Source organism: Arachis duranensis, chromosome 7 (genome assembly GCF_000817695.3).
Source record: "Arachis duranensis cultivar V14167 chromosome 7, aradu.V14167.gnm2.J7QH, whole genome shotgun sequence".
In the NCBI taxonomy this organism is placed as follows: Eukaryota; Viridiplantae; Streptophyta; class Magnoliopsida; order Fabales; family Fabaceae; genus Arachis; species Arachis duranensis.
The window spans coordinates 77,483,734-77,498,210 of NC_029778.3; the positions used below are offsets into that span (position 1 = coordinate 77,483,734).

Consider the following 14,477-nt stretch of genomic DNA (forward strand, 5'->3'; position numbering starts at 1 on the left):
ATAGTTTGAGGTGTAATTACATGATGCGTGGTAGAAATAGAAAGAAGAGAATATGCATTGATGATAAGAACTCCAATAACAAACCCAAAACCATGCTCTGGAGACCAGTTTCCACTACTGCCACTTCTTCTCTAGGTAGCTATTACTGTTACTCGCTTCCTTCTGTCATTTCTTAATCCTCCTATTAATTCAGTAAAAACTTGAGCTATCTGAGCTACTATTAAATGGTCTGATTTTCTAGAAAGTTCGGCTATGAAGGATTTAACGGTTGAGTCAGAAGATGGAGGGAAAGTTCGAGCCACTATTTCAACTGATCATACCATCAACGAAGCTGTTGTAGTTACTGATGAAATTACTGAATCGGCTACCTTTTTTTCCAATGATGAACAGAGAGTAATAGAAGGGGAATCGTCTAGTTCCATTGAGAAGCATTCAGTTTCTGTCGAGGCAAGATTAGAAATTTCACTTCCTTTCTTGACAAAATCACAGTGAAAAGAAATGCTGTCAGCCTTGATTAAAATTGTTCTTCACACCTACTTCAAGCGAGTTTCTTTTCTGATTATGAACTGGATAGTAGAAAAAATTCTGCAGTTTCATCTTTGTTTTCTTTGTGTCTGTTGTGCAGGTTGGCACTTCGCTATTTCGATTTATTAAAGGAAAAGGGTAAAGCCGTAAAGCTAGTTTTAAATTTATGTTTGTCTTTGCTTACTACATTGCTTTGCCAACTTGAAGTAGATAAATTTAAGAAGAAAATGAAAGGGAGGGTGCCTATTACATGGGTAAAGCTGATAAAAAATTTCTTTCATAGTTATAAATAGAAAACAAATTATGGGCTGGGCTGAAAAGACAATTAATAATGCATAGAGGAATTTTAAATGGTTTTGGCTCTTGGATTCATATAGCCAATATATAGGACAATCGTACAAATATCATTGCTGTTGTCATATGCAAAGGTTAGAAGATTGAGTTTATTATTTGCGAAGTATATTATATGCGTATTGCTTATACTTATTGTTTCAGGGGATCCACACAACAGAAGATAGAAGAGGAATTGGGGGTTAAGATAATAATACCTACTTCAAAAGAAGATGATTTTGTGAGTAAGTTCCTGGCTGTACCTAAGTTACTGCCTAACTTGTATGGATCAAATTGAAATGTTTATTTTCTATTATGCTTTCATTTTAACTTTGATATGGTTATGCCATAGCTGATTTAATATAGTTCATTCATAATATAATATATTCAATTCATGAGTGTTTGTTAACTCTATATATGTAGCACTTGATTGATTGAGAGACCAGCACATAGTAATTATATGTGCAGGAATCTTTCATTGGCTTAGTTGGTGGATTTTCATTTAAGTAGAGGCTCTTCCCTCTTACCAGCTTGACTCCTTACTACTGTGCCATAAGGAAATCCAATATCTAAATGATTTGTTGTAATTGTCTTTTGCAGCCATTGAGGGTATTTCTGTTGATAGTGTGAATTCAGCTGTAGAGAAGATACAGGCTATAATTGACGAGGTCAGTCTCCTGTCCATACCGTTTGTCAAAAGTTCTATGGCTATGAGTACATTCGTTGTCCAACTTATGCAAAGATTCATGTATTTTCTTGTGTTTGTACCAGTCAGTTAATAGTCGAAATCTTGATTATTCACACTTCATATCACTTCCATTGGCCATCCATCCTGAGTTAGTTGATAAACTCATCAATTTCCAAAACTCTATATTGGGAAATGAAGATGCTAGCACGAATGAGGATGCTAGCACGAATGAGGATGAGGATACTACTGAAAATACAGAAGTAGATCAATTGACAAAAGAAAATGTTGATGTTGCAGTTGAACTTAAAGTCGAAGATGGTAGTGCAGCAGTTAAAGTTAATCTTACTAACATACCACTTGTCAGTTATGCACCTAAAGCATCCAAGTCTTCCAAGTCTTCCACTTCCTCTGGTATGAAAACAATCTATTTTGATATATTTAACATGCGTAATTGGTTTAGAAATTCCCATTAAGAGACTCTGGAATTAATTCTTCAGCCTAAATATTTTTATGTATGTGCTTATGTTTGTTTTATTGCATTTTAATATTCCTCTTCATTTTCCACTTTGTGGAGCCTGAAGCCTAAACTATGTTTCCTGGTTAAATTCCCAAGATTATTTTATTATGCAGTGACCAGGACCATTTTTATAGTGTGTGAATATAGTTTATCGCATACAAGCTCGACATGATCTGTATGTCTATGTTTTACATCTCCTAGTATCTCATAACTTGGGGATTGACAAATCTATATTCATAAAGCCTAAAACCTTTCACCTTACTGTGCTCATGCTTAAGCTCTGGAACAAAGACAGAGTTAAGAGAGCCACAGAAGTCTTGCAGGTGATGTTTGTTAAGTTCAGCATTATGACATGTTTAGATTGTTATGTTTATACTTATATATGTAACTGTGCAGAGTATCTCCTCAAAAATTATGGATGCTTTGGATAATCGGCCTCTTTCTATAAGACTAAAAGGATTGGTAAGAGTCTATTTTGTGGTCTATTTTAGCAAAAATGATTTTCATTTATAACTACTTTCTGATTACCCATTGCCTAAATATAAAGTGACATTTTAGGACTAAGATATTCAATAAAGACTAACTGTACACGACTCAAAGAATCGACATCTTAATAGTTTTAATATCTTTTGTTGAGTAGAACTTTTTTCCTTTAACCATTAAATTTGGCTCTTGTGGAATTTGTTTGCTATCTTTAATAAGAGAAATATATTCCCGATCTTGCAGGATTGCATGAAAGGTTCTTTGGCAAAAGCCCGTGTTTTGTATGCTCCTGTGGAAGAAATCGGCAGTGAGGGCCGTCTTTTGCGTGCATGTCGTATCCATCTATGAATTGCTTTGTGTGTGTATATATTTCCTGGTGTAGGGATTTAGGAGCTTATTTTTGTTCTTCTCTGAATAACGGATAATTATGGATCAATAACTATGCATGTTTTTTATAATATTTTGCTTTCCAAAGTATTATTTGTGTTTTCTGAGCTTTTCTAGAAGTCATAATTGATGCATATACTGAAGCTGGACTTGTCTTAGAGAATGATGCTAAGCAAAGCCTCAAGGTAAATCAAATTTAGCGGGTTCATTGTACAATTTGCTTCTTTTGGATAGATGGTAACTAAAATATTGTAACCTACATGCCTGAGAGTTATGTTAATGCATTGTTAGCACATGTTTTGACATGAATTATGATATCATTTATATATTTGTCGATATGTACTCCTATTGTGAATGCTATTTATCGTTGCTTTTAACTGAATTATCAATCTCATTCTAGCAATAAAACGTAGTAGTTTGGAAATACCACTTTAATGCGACAATAAAGGAAAGAAGGAATACATTCTTCTTATGAGCCTTTTTTAGGAAACTGTATCCCCGGAATCATGCTTCACAACCCCCTCTTCTGTATTTCGGCAATTTTCAACCATCACTTGTCTTGTTTTTGCAGTTGCACGCCACTGTGATGAATGCAAGGCACAGGAAAAGGTAATGCTGCCGTTTGTATTTCTTTTGTTCAAGTACTCTTTTAACTTTGCACTATAAACAACTTCCCTTGATCTTTAGAACTTCGGAACAGAACTTATCCGATATCGATTGCTGTTGTTCACTGTTCAGGAAGACATGGACAAGAAAGGTTGATTCTTTTGATGCTCGTGGCATATTCAAGCGGTATGGATCAGAGGAATGGGGGGAGTATCTAATTCGTGAAGCTCATCTTTCGCAGAGATTTTCCTTTGACGAAAATGGATATTACCATTGCTGTACTTCAATAACTTTTCCTGAAGAAATGCAGGTAGAATGATCGATGTCATAAAATTTCTGCCTGGCTGTCCCATGTGTAATTAGGAATAAGGATTTGGATAAATTTTCTGGTTAATGTTTCTACTTGCAAATAAATAAGTCAACTTGCTAATCCTAGTTATTAAAATACTCTTCAGGAAGAGTTATTGAAGTACAGCAATGGTAATATATGGATCAAATTGAGACCAGAAATAAATAAGACCTTTTCTTAGAATGGTTAATTTTGAAGATACTAAAATACTCTTATATGTTATATATGGATCAAATTTTGTGACCAAAAATAATATTTTTTATTCCACGTTATTGTATATTTAAAAATTTTCCTTGTTTATATATTTTTTGTTGACATCGTTCCTAATATATCCATTTCCTATGCATACTAAATTGACGTTTAAGAAACGCTGCACAAATGAGTTTTTATTACCATTGACCTACATGGATAAACTTTCTCAATCACTTGAAGCATCATTGTAAAAGACTCAGATTATTCATTTTCTAATGACGAGTAGGAGAGTATAAGGTAGTTTTTTTTTTTGGTGGTCAACAGGCTGGCCTAGACGGGGAAAATAAGGTAGTTCTATCGTTCTATTGCTTGAAACATGATAAGCCCATTTTTAAAAAACTCCAAAAAGTACGGCAAAATTATATTTTTGTTTTTTAGGTTCCCGGAATTTTAAATGTAAGAAGTAAGAACACAATTGTAAAAAAATCTGGGAATTTAAATTAAGACATTGTAAATGATTGCGCCTTTTGTCAATCCAAAGGACAAACTATTGAAGTTTAAAGTTTCAACACTTAATTTGTTGTCTTCTTTCCAGCTATTAGTTGTTCGGGTCCCAAATTTATAAATGACAAATCAAAATTTTAACTATTATAGTTTTCTTATATTTATGTTTACTCAAGTGCAGTTTACTAAATTTTCATCTAACGACTTTCAGTTATTAACTTTGCGTGAAGTTAACTGCACCTGAGTTTCTACCTTCCCAAAAAGAAAAATAAAACTCATGTTCTTTTGGACTTATGACTCAGTTTTTTTTTACGGCATTCTTAATTCGATAGGTTAAAGTGTTGCATATATAAGATGCGATTCGAACATCTGATATTAATTTAAGTGGAAGAGTGAACTAGCTAATGGATCAATGCAAATTGGTTAATAGTTGATATTCTTTTTACACAAAAAACTCATTTTTTAAAAGTTTTTGGAATTTTTTTTTGTTTAGGTCTTGGGATTTTGGTTTAAACATGGAGAACATTCTGGAAAATTGGGCCGAAAGCCCGAAATCTAAACTCAATCCAGTTAAAAGAGATAGATTTACCAAAAACGAAAAGATAGACTGGGTGTTAGTTTTGTAACGTCATAGACTCAGATAGATAGATAGCAAGCACTAATTTCTCACTCTGAAAGAAAAGGGGGTGCTGTTAGTTTGGTGCAAACTGCGACGGTGGTTAACGCCGCCTTGTGAATTGTGATGCCGCCGCGTCCAACCTTTCTGACGACTCGGCTCACTCCTCTCTTCTCCTCGCTCTTCTCTCATTCCCAATCTCCCTACTTCTCTTTCAATTCCAACACTCCTTTCTTCTTCCGTCGCAATGCAGCACGAACACTCACCACAATCGCTTCTTCTTCTTCTACTTCTTCTTCTTCTAGAAGAACCTTCTCCAGGTACAGGAAATCTCAATCTCACCACCTCAGCACGTTAGCTGAACCCACCGCAGTTAAGCTCTCAACCAAGGCACGGAGAAGAATCGCACGTGGATCTCCCGAGGGAATCTTAAAGCACAAGCTCGACGAGTGTTCTAAGACCGGTAACCTTGTTGAAGCGCTTCGTCTCTATGATGCCGCCAGAAACGACGACGTCTCGATGAACCTCGATCACTATAACAAGCTCCTATACCTCTGTTCTGCTTCCGAGTTAGGCCTCAAGAGAGGGATGGAGATTTTTCAGCAGATGTTGATTGATCGTGTTTTGCCTAATGAAGCTACCTTTACCAATGCTGCTAGGCTTGCTGCTGCGAAGAACGATCCTGACATGGCATTTGAATTGCTGAAGCGAATGAAGGATTTCGCCATTGCGCCCAAGCTGCGGTCCTATGGCCCTGCTCTGTATGGCTTTTGCAAGAAAGGTGATGCTAACAAGGCCTATGAAGTTGATGCCGACATGATTGACTCTGGCATTGCGGCCGAAGAGTCCGAACTGTCTGCTCTTTTGGAAGTCAGTGTGAGTTCAAACAGGGAAGATAAGGTTTATGAGATGCTGCAGCGGTTGCGCACCACCGTGAGGCAGGTGTCTGAATCGACTTTCGACGTGATTGAGAGTTGGTTTAACAAGGAATTCGCATCCAAAATTGGGGAAAAGAATTGGGATGTTAACCGGATAAGGGAAGGGATTGAGCGAGGAGGTGGAGGGTGGCATGGACAAGGGTGGCTTGGAAGTGGCCAATGGAAAGTGGCAAAGACTCATGTGAATCAGGATGGACATTGTCTTTCCTGTGGTGAGAAGCTTGTTAGCATTGATATTGATCCCAAAGAGACTGAAGATTTTGCTGACTCTTTATCCATATTGGCTTGCAAAAAAGATCCTAAGTTAAGCTTTATTCATTTTAAGGTATAACATTTTTTCACTGAGAATTCTGTTGAATTTTGATGGTTGTTCTTGTTCATTATAGTGCCTTTACTTCCAAGTAATATTGCCATAGGGACTGATGTGTAGGGTTAACTTTTGCAGAAATGGCTTAAGCGTTATGGCCCTTTTGATGCCGTTGTAGATGGTGCCAACATAGGCCTTGCGGATGGGCAGCATTTCAGCTTTGCGCGTGTGAGTTGAAATCATTCATTTTATTGGCACATGACAAAAGCATCTGCTTAATGGTTCTTTGCCATTGGTTGTAGCTTAGATTCGTTGTTGAAGAATTACGCCAAATGAGCCCTACGAAGAGATTGCCACTTATAATTTTGCATGTAAATCGAGTAAATTGTGGTCCTGCTCTGAGTCCAAATAACAGGAGACTTATAGAAAGTTGGAAAAAGAATGGCGTCCTTTATGCTACACCTCAGGGCTCAAATGATGACTGGTAACGAAGTACTCCATCATATTTTAGTTAGATTGAGTTGGCTAATATTGTTTTCTCTTGTTATGAATTTCCAATTAGCCTAACGGTGCTGAAGATCCATGTAGTTAACTACATCTAGTGAGTTAGGATTTGGTTTCTGGTTACTTGTTTTGTTACATATTTAGGCCAAGGCCATCATCAATAGGAATGTGAAATCTTAAGTATAGATGTATCTTAGTATTTATGCTTACAGTTACAAAGCTGTGATGTACTAAAATGTTGTTATCACAGGTACTGGTTGTATGCTGCTGTTCGTTGTAAATGCTTACTCTTGACAAATGACGAGATGAGGGACCACTTGTTCCAGCTACTAGGTTCGAGTTTCTTTCCACGATGGAAGGAAAAACACCAGGTATTTCAAACTATCAGAGAAATTCTTTTACACTATACAGTTACATCCTAATCCCATTGATGATAGATGTGTTTCGTCTTGATCCATTTCCCTAACCATAAATTTTCCTGACAACTATTCTAACATAATAAAATTGGAATCACGGGCTATTGAATTCTCAAGAACTTAAGCCTTTCTTGATGCTGAATTTCTAAAGCACCAGTTATCTTCTGCTAACGACTTCAGTATATGGTTTTTGACTCGGTTGAAGGACTGCTGAAGCCTTTTTTTGTTGTGCAGGTTCGAGTGTCAACCTCCACTGGCAAACCTGTCCTCATTCCACCTCCCTGTTACTCAATAGTTATTCAGGTGAGATGATCACCCAACTGCTCTCCTTTCCATTGAATAAGAGTAGCATGTTTCCACCAAGCCTCAACAGCATGGTGCTTTTTCTCCACACTTGGTATTGAAATGAACTCACACTTGTGGTCTCAATGGTTTGGACCCATAATTTTTTAAAGAAAATGAGGAATTTGGTGATTGTCTAACTCCAATTATATATTTCTCTTTATCCATCTATCTAGTAGTAGTAGAAAAGATGATTTACAGATAATAGTATGCTTTGTTTTTAGTTGTATACGTGAGCTAATAGTCTAATACCATGGTCTCATGAAAGTTAAATAAGCTTTTGGATAATGTGCTGCAGGAATCTGCAAATGGCAATTGGCATGTGCCGAGTGTAACTGGCGATGATCTTGATATACCGAGGAAATGGTTGTGCGCTTCTAGATCCAGAGAAAAATCATTACACAATCTATGGAAATCCACCTCGACCACTGTTTACACATGAGAAGTGGAAAGGAGTTTTTTTCTTATCCTTTTTATTTACTTTCAGCAGCCATAAATATTTTCCTTATCTTAAATTTGCAGTTGCATCCTGCAGTGACAAATGCAGGAACAGGAAAAGGCTGCTACCATTCTTATCTTTAGGTTTCCCTCAGTAGTTGATATTCAGAATGAAATGAGCAAAATAGTTTGGTTATTTTGATTCTTGAGGCAAGTTCAGGTAGTATGGACCAGAGGATTAGGGCTAGCTTGTAGGTGATTTAGCGTAGGAGCCTTGGCTCAAGTAGATAAAGTCCCATTTTCCTCCTATTCATTCTATCTTCTTTGTAAGAAAATTCTGTTGTGCTACCACATCTATTCCTGAACTGAATATGCAGGTGCAGGTAATATATATGATTGATGGATTTATTTTTACGGATTTGGGCTCGAGTCCACAGTATTTAATACAAAGCTTTTGGTGATGAAGAGCAAGAGGGAGCAAAATTGGAAGGAGAAAAAAATTGGTGTTTGTATCATTTTTGTATTTGTCTCTTTGGTACAATTTTTTATGGTATAATAGATAATTTCTTTTTATCTTATCTTATTTTTTATTAATTATTTTTAACACCAAAAGTGAAAAAGTAATTTCTAAAAGAGTTGACTAATAATTTGCTATAAGATCAAAACTATGAATATCTTTAAAAACATAAGTAAATAGCTAACGATTAATAAGTCAGGCTAAAAATTTTGGAGAATATCAAATTCTTCTCATAAAATCATGTGATTATTTTACTGTATCCATAACCTTCTTTTAATAACAGCATATGATGATATATGATAGGATAAATTAGGAGATAAGATGCGTGTACAGATCCATATCTTTAAACAATTGTTGTACGTTAACATGTTTATTTTATAGCCGCCTTATGGGTCCATCTCTTCAAACAATAGTTGGCAGATAAGATTTCCTTTTTAATTAGTGGCTAATACCTAGTTATTGAGACAAAACATGGGCTGCTCCGACTGCGATGGCAGTAGTCTAGTGTTGAAAAAAAGATCTTCACATAAAACTATAGAAGTATATACTATTTAGTATTTACCTATTAGTCCTCATTAACCATTTGTGCTTAATTTGAATGAAACTATGTACCTAATACCTATTATTAGTGCTCATCAAATTATTTATGATGCTTTGAAATTAACAATTGAAGCTCTTTCATGAGTTCCTACTTCCTATCCATGCATGGCAATAACATGCAGCCATGGCCCAATCACTAAGCCACTCCATGTTCAACTTTTGGCCTATTACCGTAGGACAAAGAGAATCACATGGGAATATCCAAATTAAAACACTTTCTCTTTTCTTTTGTTCTTTGATAATGTACAATAATTGGCAAAGGGTTTGTTACTTTGTTGATGTATACAAATTAATGATGACATGATCATAAATTCATAATTAACAGTGCTTTTTAAGTTGTTTTTGAAAAGTTTTCTTCATTTTAACGGTGCCCAACAGCTCCTTAAGACTCTTTTATTTCATTAGCTCCAATTAGCCAACAACTTTTCCATGACATAGACCAAAACAACCATCATTTAAACTACTAATCCGAATAATACAAAAAACAGAATTGGACCTTGCTATTCTGTGGACCAAAGCAATTCATGCATTGCATAGTTGCACTCCTCCTTTTGTTATATGATTATTATTATTATGTCCTTCACAATTTGCCCCACCAAACACCACCTCTATCTCTAGTCTCTACTGTACTCACATGGAGGAATCATCATTCATTGGCATCGAGACATTTCTAATGAATTACGTCAATGACAGCTAAGATTGCCAGAAAAAAGACCCCATTTGATATGAATTGATATTTCGTATTTAACCATATTCTCTTTTACTCCTTTCTAGTTTCAAACAATAAAACATAGACAGTAATATAATATAATATAATATAATATAATAACAACAACAATAATGCAACTTCAACATGGCCTATCTAATAAGCCGTGACCTTATTTAATAAAGCTTTAATAGCAACTAGGCAAATTAAATCCTACTATATACAGATATAAATAGCTCAACAAAGAAGCATAGTGTGCTATATTATATGTATCTAGTTCTTATAACATTTTCTTATCTTATCTTCTCTCTATCTCTGAGGCTTCCATAGAAACTTTTAGAGAGAGATGGCTCGCATAGCATTCGGAAGATTCGATGATTCCTTCAGTTTTGGCTCCATCAAGTGCTATATTGCAGAGTTACACTCAACCTTGATCTTTGTTTTTGCTGGTGTTGGTTCTGCCATTGCCTATGGTTAGTTAGTTACACTGAATCAAGTGATATTTTCTTATATAGTACAACAAGATGTCTTTTTTTTGTTCTGGGCATGTAGAGATATGTTAAAAGTGTTGTGCTTTTTTAGTTTCAAACTGAGTCTGACTTTTTTGTGTTTGGTTTTTGGCTCAGATAAGTTGACATCAGGTGCAGCTCTTGATCCTGCTGGGTTGGTAGCAGTTGCTGTTTGCCATGCTTTCGCTCTCTTTGTTGCAGTTGCTGTTAGTGCCAACATCTCTGGTGGCCATGTCAACCCTGCAGTGACTTTTGGCCTAGCTCTTGGTGGCCAGATCACCATTCTCACCGCTATCTTCTACATAATTTCGCAGCTTCTTGGCTCCATAGCCGCTTGCTTGCTCCTCAAGCTTGTCACTGGAGGCTTGGTAAGTTCACACTGAACCAAGTCAACCAACCTATATGTTTTCCATGATGATTTCAAATCATTTTGTGTGTCAACCATGGCAAAAATTGTCATCCTTGGGCCACAAGCTTCATGCGCCACACAAGGGCATGTCTGCTATTTTTCCTCTTTATCACATTGATTGAGGGGACAACTTGTTTTATTGTGTTGGAACTTGGAACATAGTTTCCTGCATAATTTCTTTAGTATGTGAACTATGAAGTAGGACCTATTTTTGTTAGAATTTTCTGTTGTGGACTTTTATTAACTGTTGGTTTTTGTCTTTGTGAAAACGGATTGAATGTTTAAGCTTGATATTTCTGTGATCACATAAAGTAATGGAGTGATTCAATTTGGGTTTTGAATGTTACATGTATTATAATTGGTGTAGGACCCCTTGTAATTTAAGTATTTGATGGTTAAGACTTGATCCTATTGATATAAGAGATTAACTGTGATACATTCTTAAGCTAAGAGAAACTAAATGGCAGTGATTTTTGTGTTCAGACTATTCCAATCCACAATGTTGGAGCTGGAGTTGGAGCAGGAGAAGGAGTTGTTGCTGAGATTATAATCACATTTGGATTGGTGTACACTGTGTATGCAACAGCAGCAGATCCAAAGAAGGGTTCACTGGGAACAATTGCACCCATTGCCATTGGTTTCATTGTAGGTGCCAACATCTTGGCTGCAGGGGCATTCTCTGGCGGCTCAATGAACCCTGCACGCTCCTTTGGACCTGCTGTTATCAGTGGAGACTTCACTAATCACTGGATCTACTGGGTTGGACCTCTTATTGGTGGTGCTGTGGCTGGTCTTGTCTATAGCTTTTTTTACATGCCTACTGAGCATGCACCATTGGCCAGTGATTTTTGATGATTTCTTGGAGATTATTGCCTTTGTAATTCAAGTTCCTCTGTAATAAAGGAGGAAAAGCAAATCTTGTTTTTCTTTCTTTCTTTTCTTATCTGATTTATCCTTTGGCTTTTTCAGCTTGGCATGTAAGAGAATTCAAGAGATTATTGATATGTGCAGTGGATCAGTAGTGTTTAATTATTCATCTCTGGTGTTTATTTCTTTTTTCTTTCTTGGGTTGCTATTACTTTGTTACTAGGGGGGATTAGCCTGCCATTATTGGCATCTAGAAATGAATTGAACACAAGTTTATGATTCAGAGATATTTTAGGCTGTAAATTATGAGAATTTCAAATGAGAAAGCATTAGACATATAAAAAATAATAACAATAGTCATAACACCTTTAGGTTTGTCATTTGTGCTGTCCAAATATGAAGAGTGGTTAGAAAAGAAGATACTAAGAATCCTAATTAAAGAAGATAATCTCTTAATTAATGCAAAAGCTTCAAATGGAATGATTGAGGTATATGCCAAAAGGGTGATAGTGCAGTACAGCAAGCAAGAATTATTGATGTTGAATAGTTTTAATGGCAAGGGTCCAAGCAATACATAACAAGACAAATGAAAACAAGAAAATGGTCACATCCATTAAAAACATTTAGGTAGAATGGACCCTATGCTCTATGGGGACCCTCTACCACATTTGAAAGATAAGGCTGCAAAAATATCAAACTAACTTCACTGCTTCTATACACTGTAGTAGCAATTCTCTACTTTGATCAGAATTTAGCACCAAAGTTCCTTTGTCTTCATAAATGTTGATGTTGATGTACAATTTGTGTTTCCTAAACTTAGAATAATAATTGCACTTGATATAACAAGAGAGCTATCTTTGCCTTGCAAAAATATCCAATTATCCACAATTTTTAGCAGATAAGGTGGAGTTACCTCCAGTTAAAAATGTTTGAGTAAAGAGAAGATAAACTACTGAGTTATTTAATAGATATGTTTTACTTCTTTTTGTTTCATATATTGATTAATAAATCGTTTATCCTGATTTCTTTCATCACTGTATGGAATTGACATTATGATGTATGCTATGTTTCTCATTCTTTTTTTTCTCCAATCTCTTGAAGTGCCTGCCTCTAGAAGATAGAATTTAACTCCTAATTACAGGTTCCAAGATTTTCTTCATCATTTTGCGAATTGCAAGAAACCAAGAACAAAAAAAATGCATCATGAAGACTACTTCATTTTCTATTTACTTTTGAGTACAACAACAAAAGCCTCCTTAAGAATCCTCTGAATCATCTTCACGGTTTTGATACTTAAATTCATGGCCTTTCCACTCTGGTAGTTGTTGGATCACAAGCTGCATTAAGTTAAATGAAACCAAAAATCAATCAACATATACTATACTATATAGTTCCACATAAAAATAAAGTGATGATCCAAAGAGTTTAGAATTGACGAACCGCGCCTGTTGAATCTGGTTTACCAACAGTTATTTGACATGCTAATCTCCAATTCTTTGGTTTCTGACAGAATGAAAAACACCAACATAGAAAATGTTACTAGCAGAGTCCAGTTCAGAGACTAGGGGCTCGTTTGGGAAATTTTAGAAATAACTTTTTTAACTTTTGACTTATGAAAAGTAGTAGTATTAATGTCTGATACAATTTTCAAAACCAAATTGCAACTTTTTAAAAAGCTATTTAGGAGCTTACAGAGAAGTTAAAAAAATGATTTCTCTCATAATACTTCTATTTTCATCATATTTCTATAAAATAAGCACTTTTAGAATTAAAAATCTAAACACAAAATAACTTATTTATAAGTTACTTTTAACAGAGTCATTTATTGTTTAAGTTATTTTATTAAAAGGAACTTAATTAAGTTGGTTACCAAACTGGACCTAAGTATCAAAAACAATGATCCACATTCACTCACCCTCTTGAGATGCTCTTTCTCTTTATCAGTGCGAGGATTAAGAAGCCCCCCATCTTCAAGAACCTAACACCAATTGTAAAATAGTACAAATCAATCAATATGCTAAATGTTGTGGTAACATTATACAGAAATGAAATTCACCTCGACCATGCAAGTAGCACAACTTCCACCCCCAGCACAATTCAACAAAGGTCTACCCTATAAAGAGAATAATCAAAGTAGTTGTTAGTTAGAAGAAAAAAAACAAAAGAACATGATTGTAGAAGAAGGAGGGTGTGTGTTAGTGTGTTACATACATAGGGTCCATAGAGATCAAGATTGGAATCAAGCATTATGTCCCTAAGCTTCTGGCCACCAGAAGCAGTACGATAATGAATGTCTGGTGTTCCATCAGGTAGCAACACAGGCTGAAGTTAACAAGAACAACACCAGAAATTAAGATAAAGACATTTAACTATAAATGCATGTAAGATATTAGTTATGGCAAGATAAGATATACATGTATGAATGCGAAGCCAACAGAGGGAGGAGCTTGGGAGGGTTGAGTGGTGTTTTTGTCTGTGTCTGTGTTTGTGTCAGGGACAGTGCTGATGGCTCTAACAACTACTGTTCTTGTTGCAAAGGTGTGGTTCTTATTAGAGGAATGAATAGGAATCATGAAGCTCTTTCTCAAGTTGTTATGGGAATAGGGTGAGAGAGAGCATAAGCCATGAGAGGAGTTGAGTTGGAGGAGTGACATGATTTTTTTGAGGTTTTTCAGTGGGTTGTATTATGTATATGTGGTTGTTCTTGTGATGATGATCTTATCTCAT

The 14,477-nt window shown here is 35.7% G+C and overlaps 4 protein-coding genes across 4 annotated transcripts in view; 3 read left to right on the forward strand and 1 right to left on the reverse strand.

The window, feature by feature from the left end:
• The window catches only part of LOC107459518 (uncharacterized), a gene marked incomplete in the record, with an annotated part of 4,313 nt that extends 238 nt beyond the window's left edge, over positions 1–4,075 (forward strand). The window contains 12 exon segments of the mRNA XM_052252099.1: positions 1–135; positions 242–447; positions 626–663; positions 1,021–1,100; positions 1,456–1,523; positions 1,627–1,954; positions 2,262–2,383; positions 2,457–2,522; positions 2,787–2,877; positions 3,048–3,115; positions 3,502–3,539; positions 3,669–4,075. Coding sequence (XP_052108059.1) covers positions 1–135; positions 242–447; positions 626–663; positions 1,021–1,100; positions 1,456–1,523; positions 1,627–1,954; positions 2,262–2,383; positions 2,457–2,522; positions 2,787–2,877; positions 3,048–3,115; positions 3,502–3,539; positions 3,669–3,855 — 1,427 coding nt within the window.
• Positions 4,076–5,204: 1,129 nt separating this feature from the next.
• Positions 5,205–8,720, forward strand: LOC107459852 (proteinaceous RNase P 1, chloroplastic/mitochondrial). The gene is made up of 6 exons (XM_016078143.3): positions 5,205–6,460; positions 6,581–6,670; positions 6,745–6,926; positions 7,197–7,317; positions 7,597–7,665; positions 8,003–8,720. The coding sequence occupies exons 1-6, from the start codon at positions 5,324–5,326 to the stop codon at positions 8,144–8,146; spliced, it is 1,743 nt and encodes a 580-aa protein (XP_015933629.1). The 5' UTR covers positions 5,205–5,323; the 3' UTR covers positions 8,147–8,720.
• Positions 8,721–10,228: 1,508 nt separating this feature from the next.
• LOC107459687 (aquaporin TIP2-1) lies at positions 10,229–11,919 on the forward strand. Its single transcript, XM_016077911.2, has 3 exons — positions 10,229–10,438; positions 10,592–10,842; positions 11,367–11,919. Exons 1-3 carry the CDS (start codon positions 10,312–10,314, stop codon positions 11,733–11,735), a joined length of 747 nt encoding a protein of 248 aa, XP_015933397.1. The 5' UTR covers positions 10,229–10,311; the 3' UTR covers positions 11,736–11,919.
• Positions 11,920–12,703: 784 nt separating this feature from the next.
• LOC107459688 (photosynthetic NDH subunit of subcomplex B 3, chloroplastic) lies at positions 12,704–14,475 on the reverse strand. The gene is made up of 6 exons (XM_016077912.3): positions 14,165–14,475; positions 13,962–14,072; positions 13,807–13,863; positions 13,666–13,728; positions 13,191–13,253; positions 12,704–13,087 (listed from the first exon to the last, which is right to left on the reverse strand). Exons 1-6 carry the CDS (start codon positions 14,402–14,404, stop codon positions 13,007–13,009), a joined length of 615 nt encoding a protein of 204 aa, XP_015933398.1. The 5' UTR covers positions 14,405–14,475; the 3' UTR covers positions 12,704–13,006.
• Between the last annotated feature and the right edge of the window lie 2 nt (positions 14,476–14,477).

Coding starts and splice junctions, on each gene's coding strand:
- LOC107459852 (XM_016078143.3), top strand. CDS start 5,324: ATGCCGCCGCGTCCAACCTTTCTGACGACTCGGCTCACTCCTCTCTTC. Junction 6,461..6,580: donor TAAGCTTTATTCATTTTAAG/GTATAACATTTT, acceptor TAACTTTTGCAG/AAATGGCTTAAGCGTTATGG. Junction 6,927..7,196: donor CAGGGCTCAAATGATGACTG/GTAACGAAGTAC, acceptor TTGTTATCACAG/GTACTGGTTGTATGCTGCTG.
- LOC107459687 (XM_016077911.2), top strand. CDS start 10,312: ATGGCTCGCATAGCATTCGGAAGATTCGATGATTCCTTCAGTTTTGGC. Junction 10,439..10,591: donor TGGTTCTGCCATTGCCTATG/GTTAGTTAGTTA, acceptor TTTTTGGCTCAG/ATAAGTTGACATCAGGTGCA. Junction 10,843..11,366: donor AGCTTGTCACTGGAGGCTTG/GTAAGTTCACAC, acceptor TTTTGTGTTCAG/ACTATTCCAATCCACAATGT.
- LOC107459688 (XM_016077912.3), bottom strand. CDS start 14,404: ATGTCACTCCTCCAACTCAACTCCTCTCATGGCTTATGCTCTCTCTCA. Junction 13,729..13,806: donor GTGCTACTTGCATGGTCGAG/GTGAATTTCATT, acceptor AATTGGTGTTAG/GTTCTTGAAGATGGGGGGCT. Junction 13,254..13,665: donor AGAAAGAGCATCTCAAGAGG/GTGAGTGAATGT, acceptor TCATTCTGTCAG/AAACCAAAGAATTGGAGATT.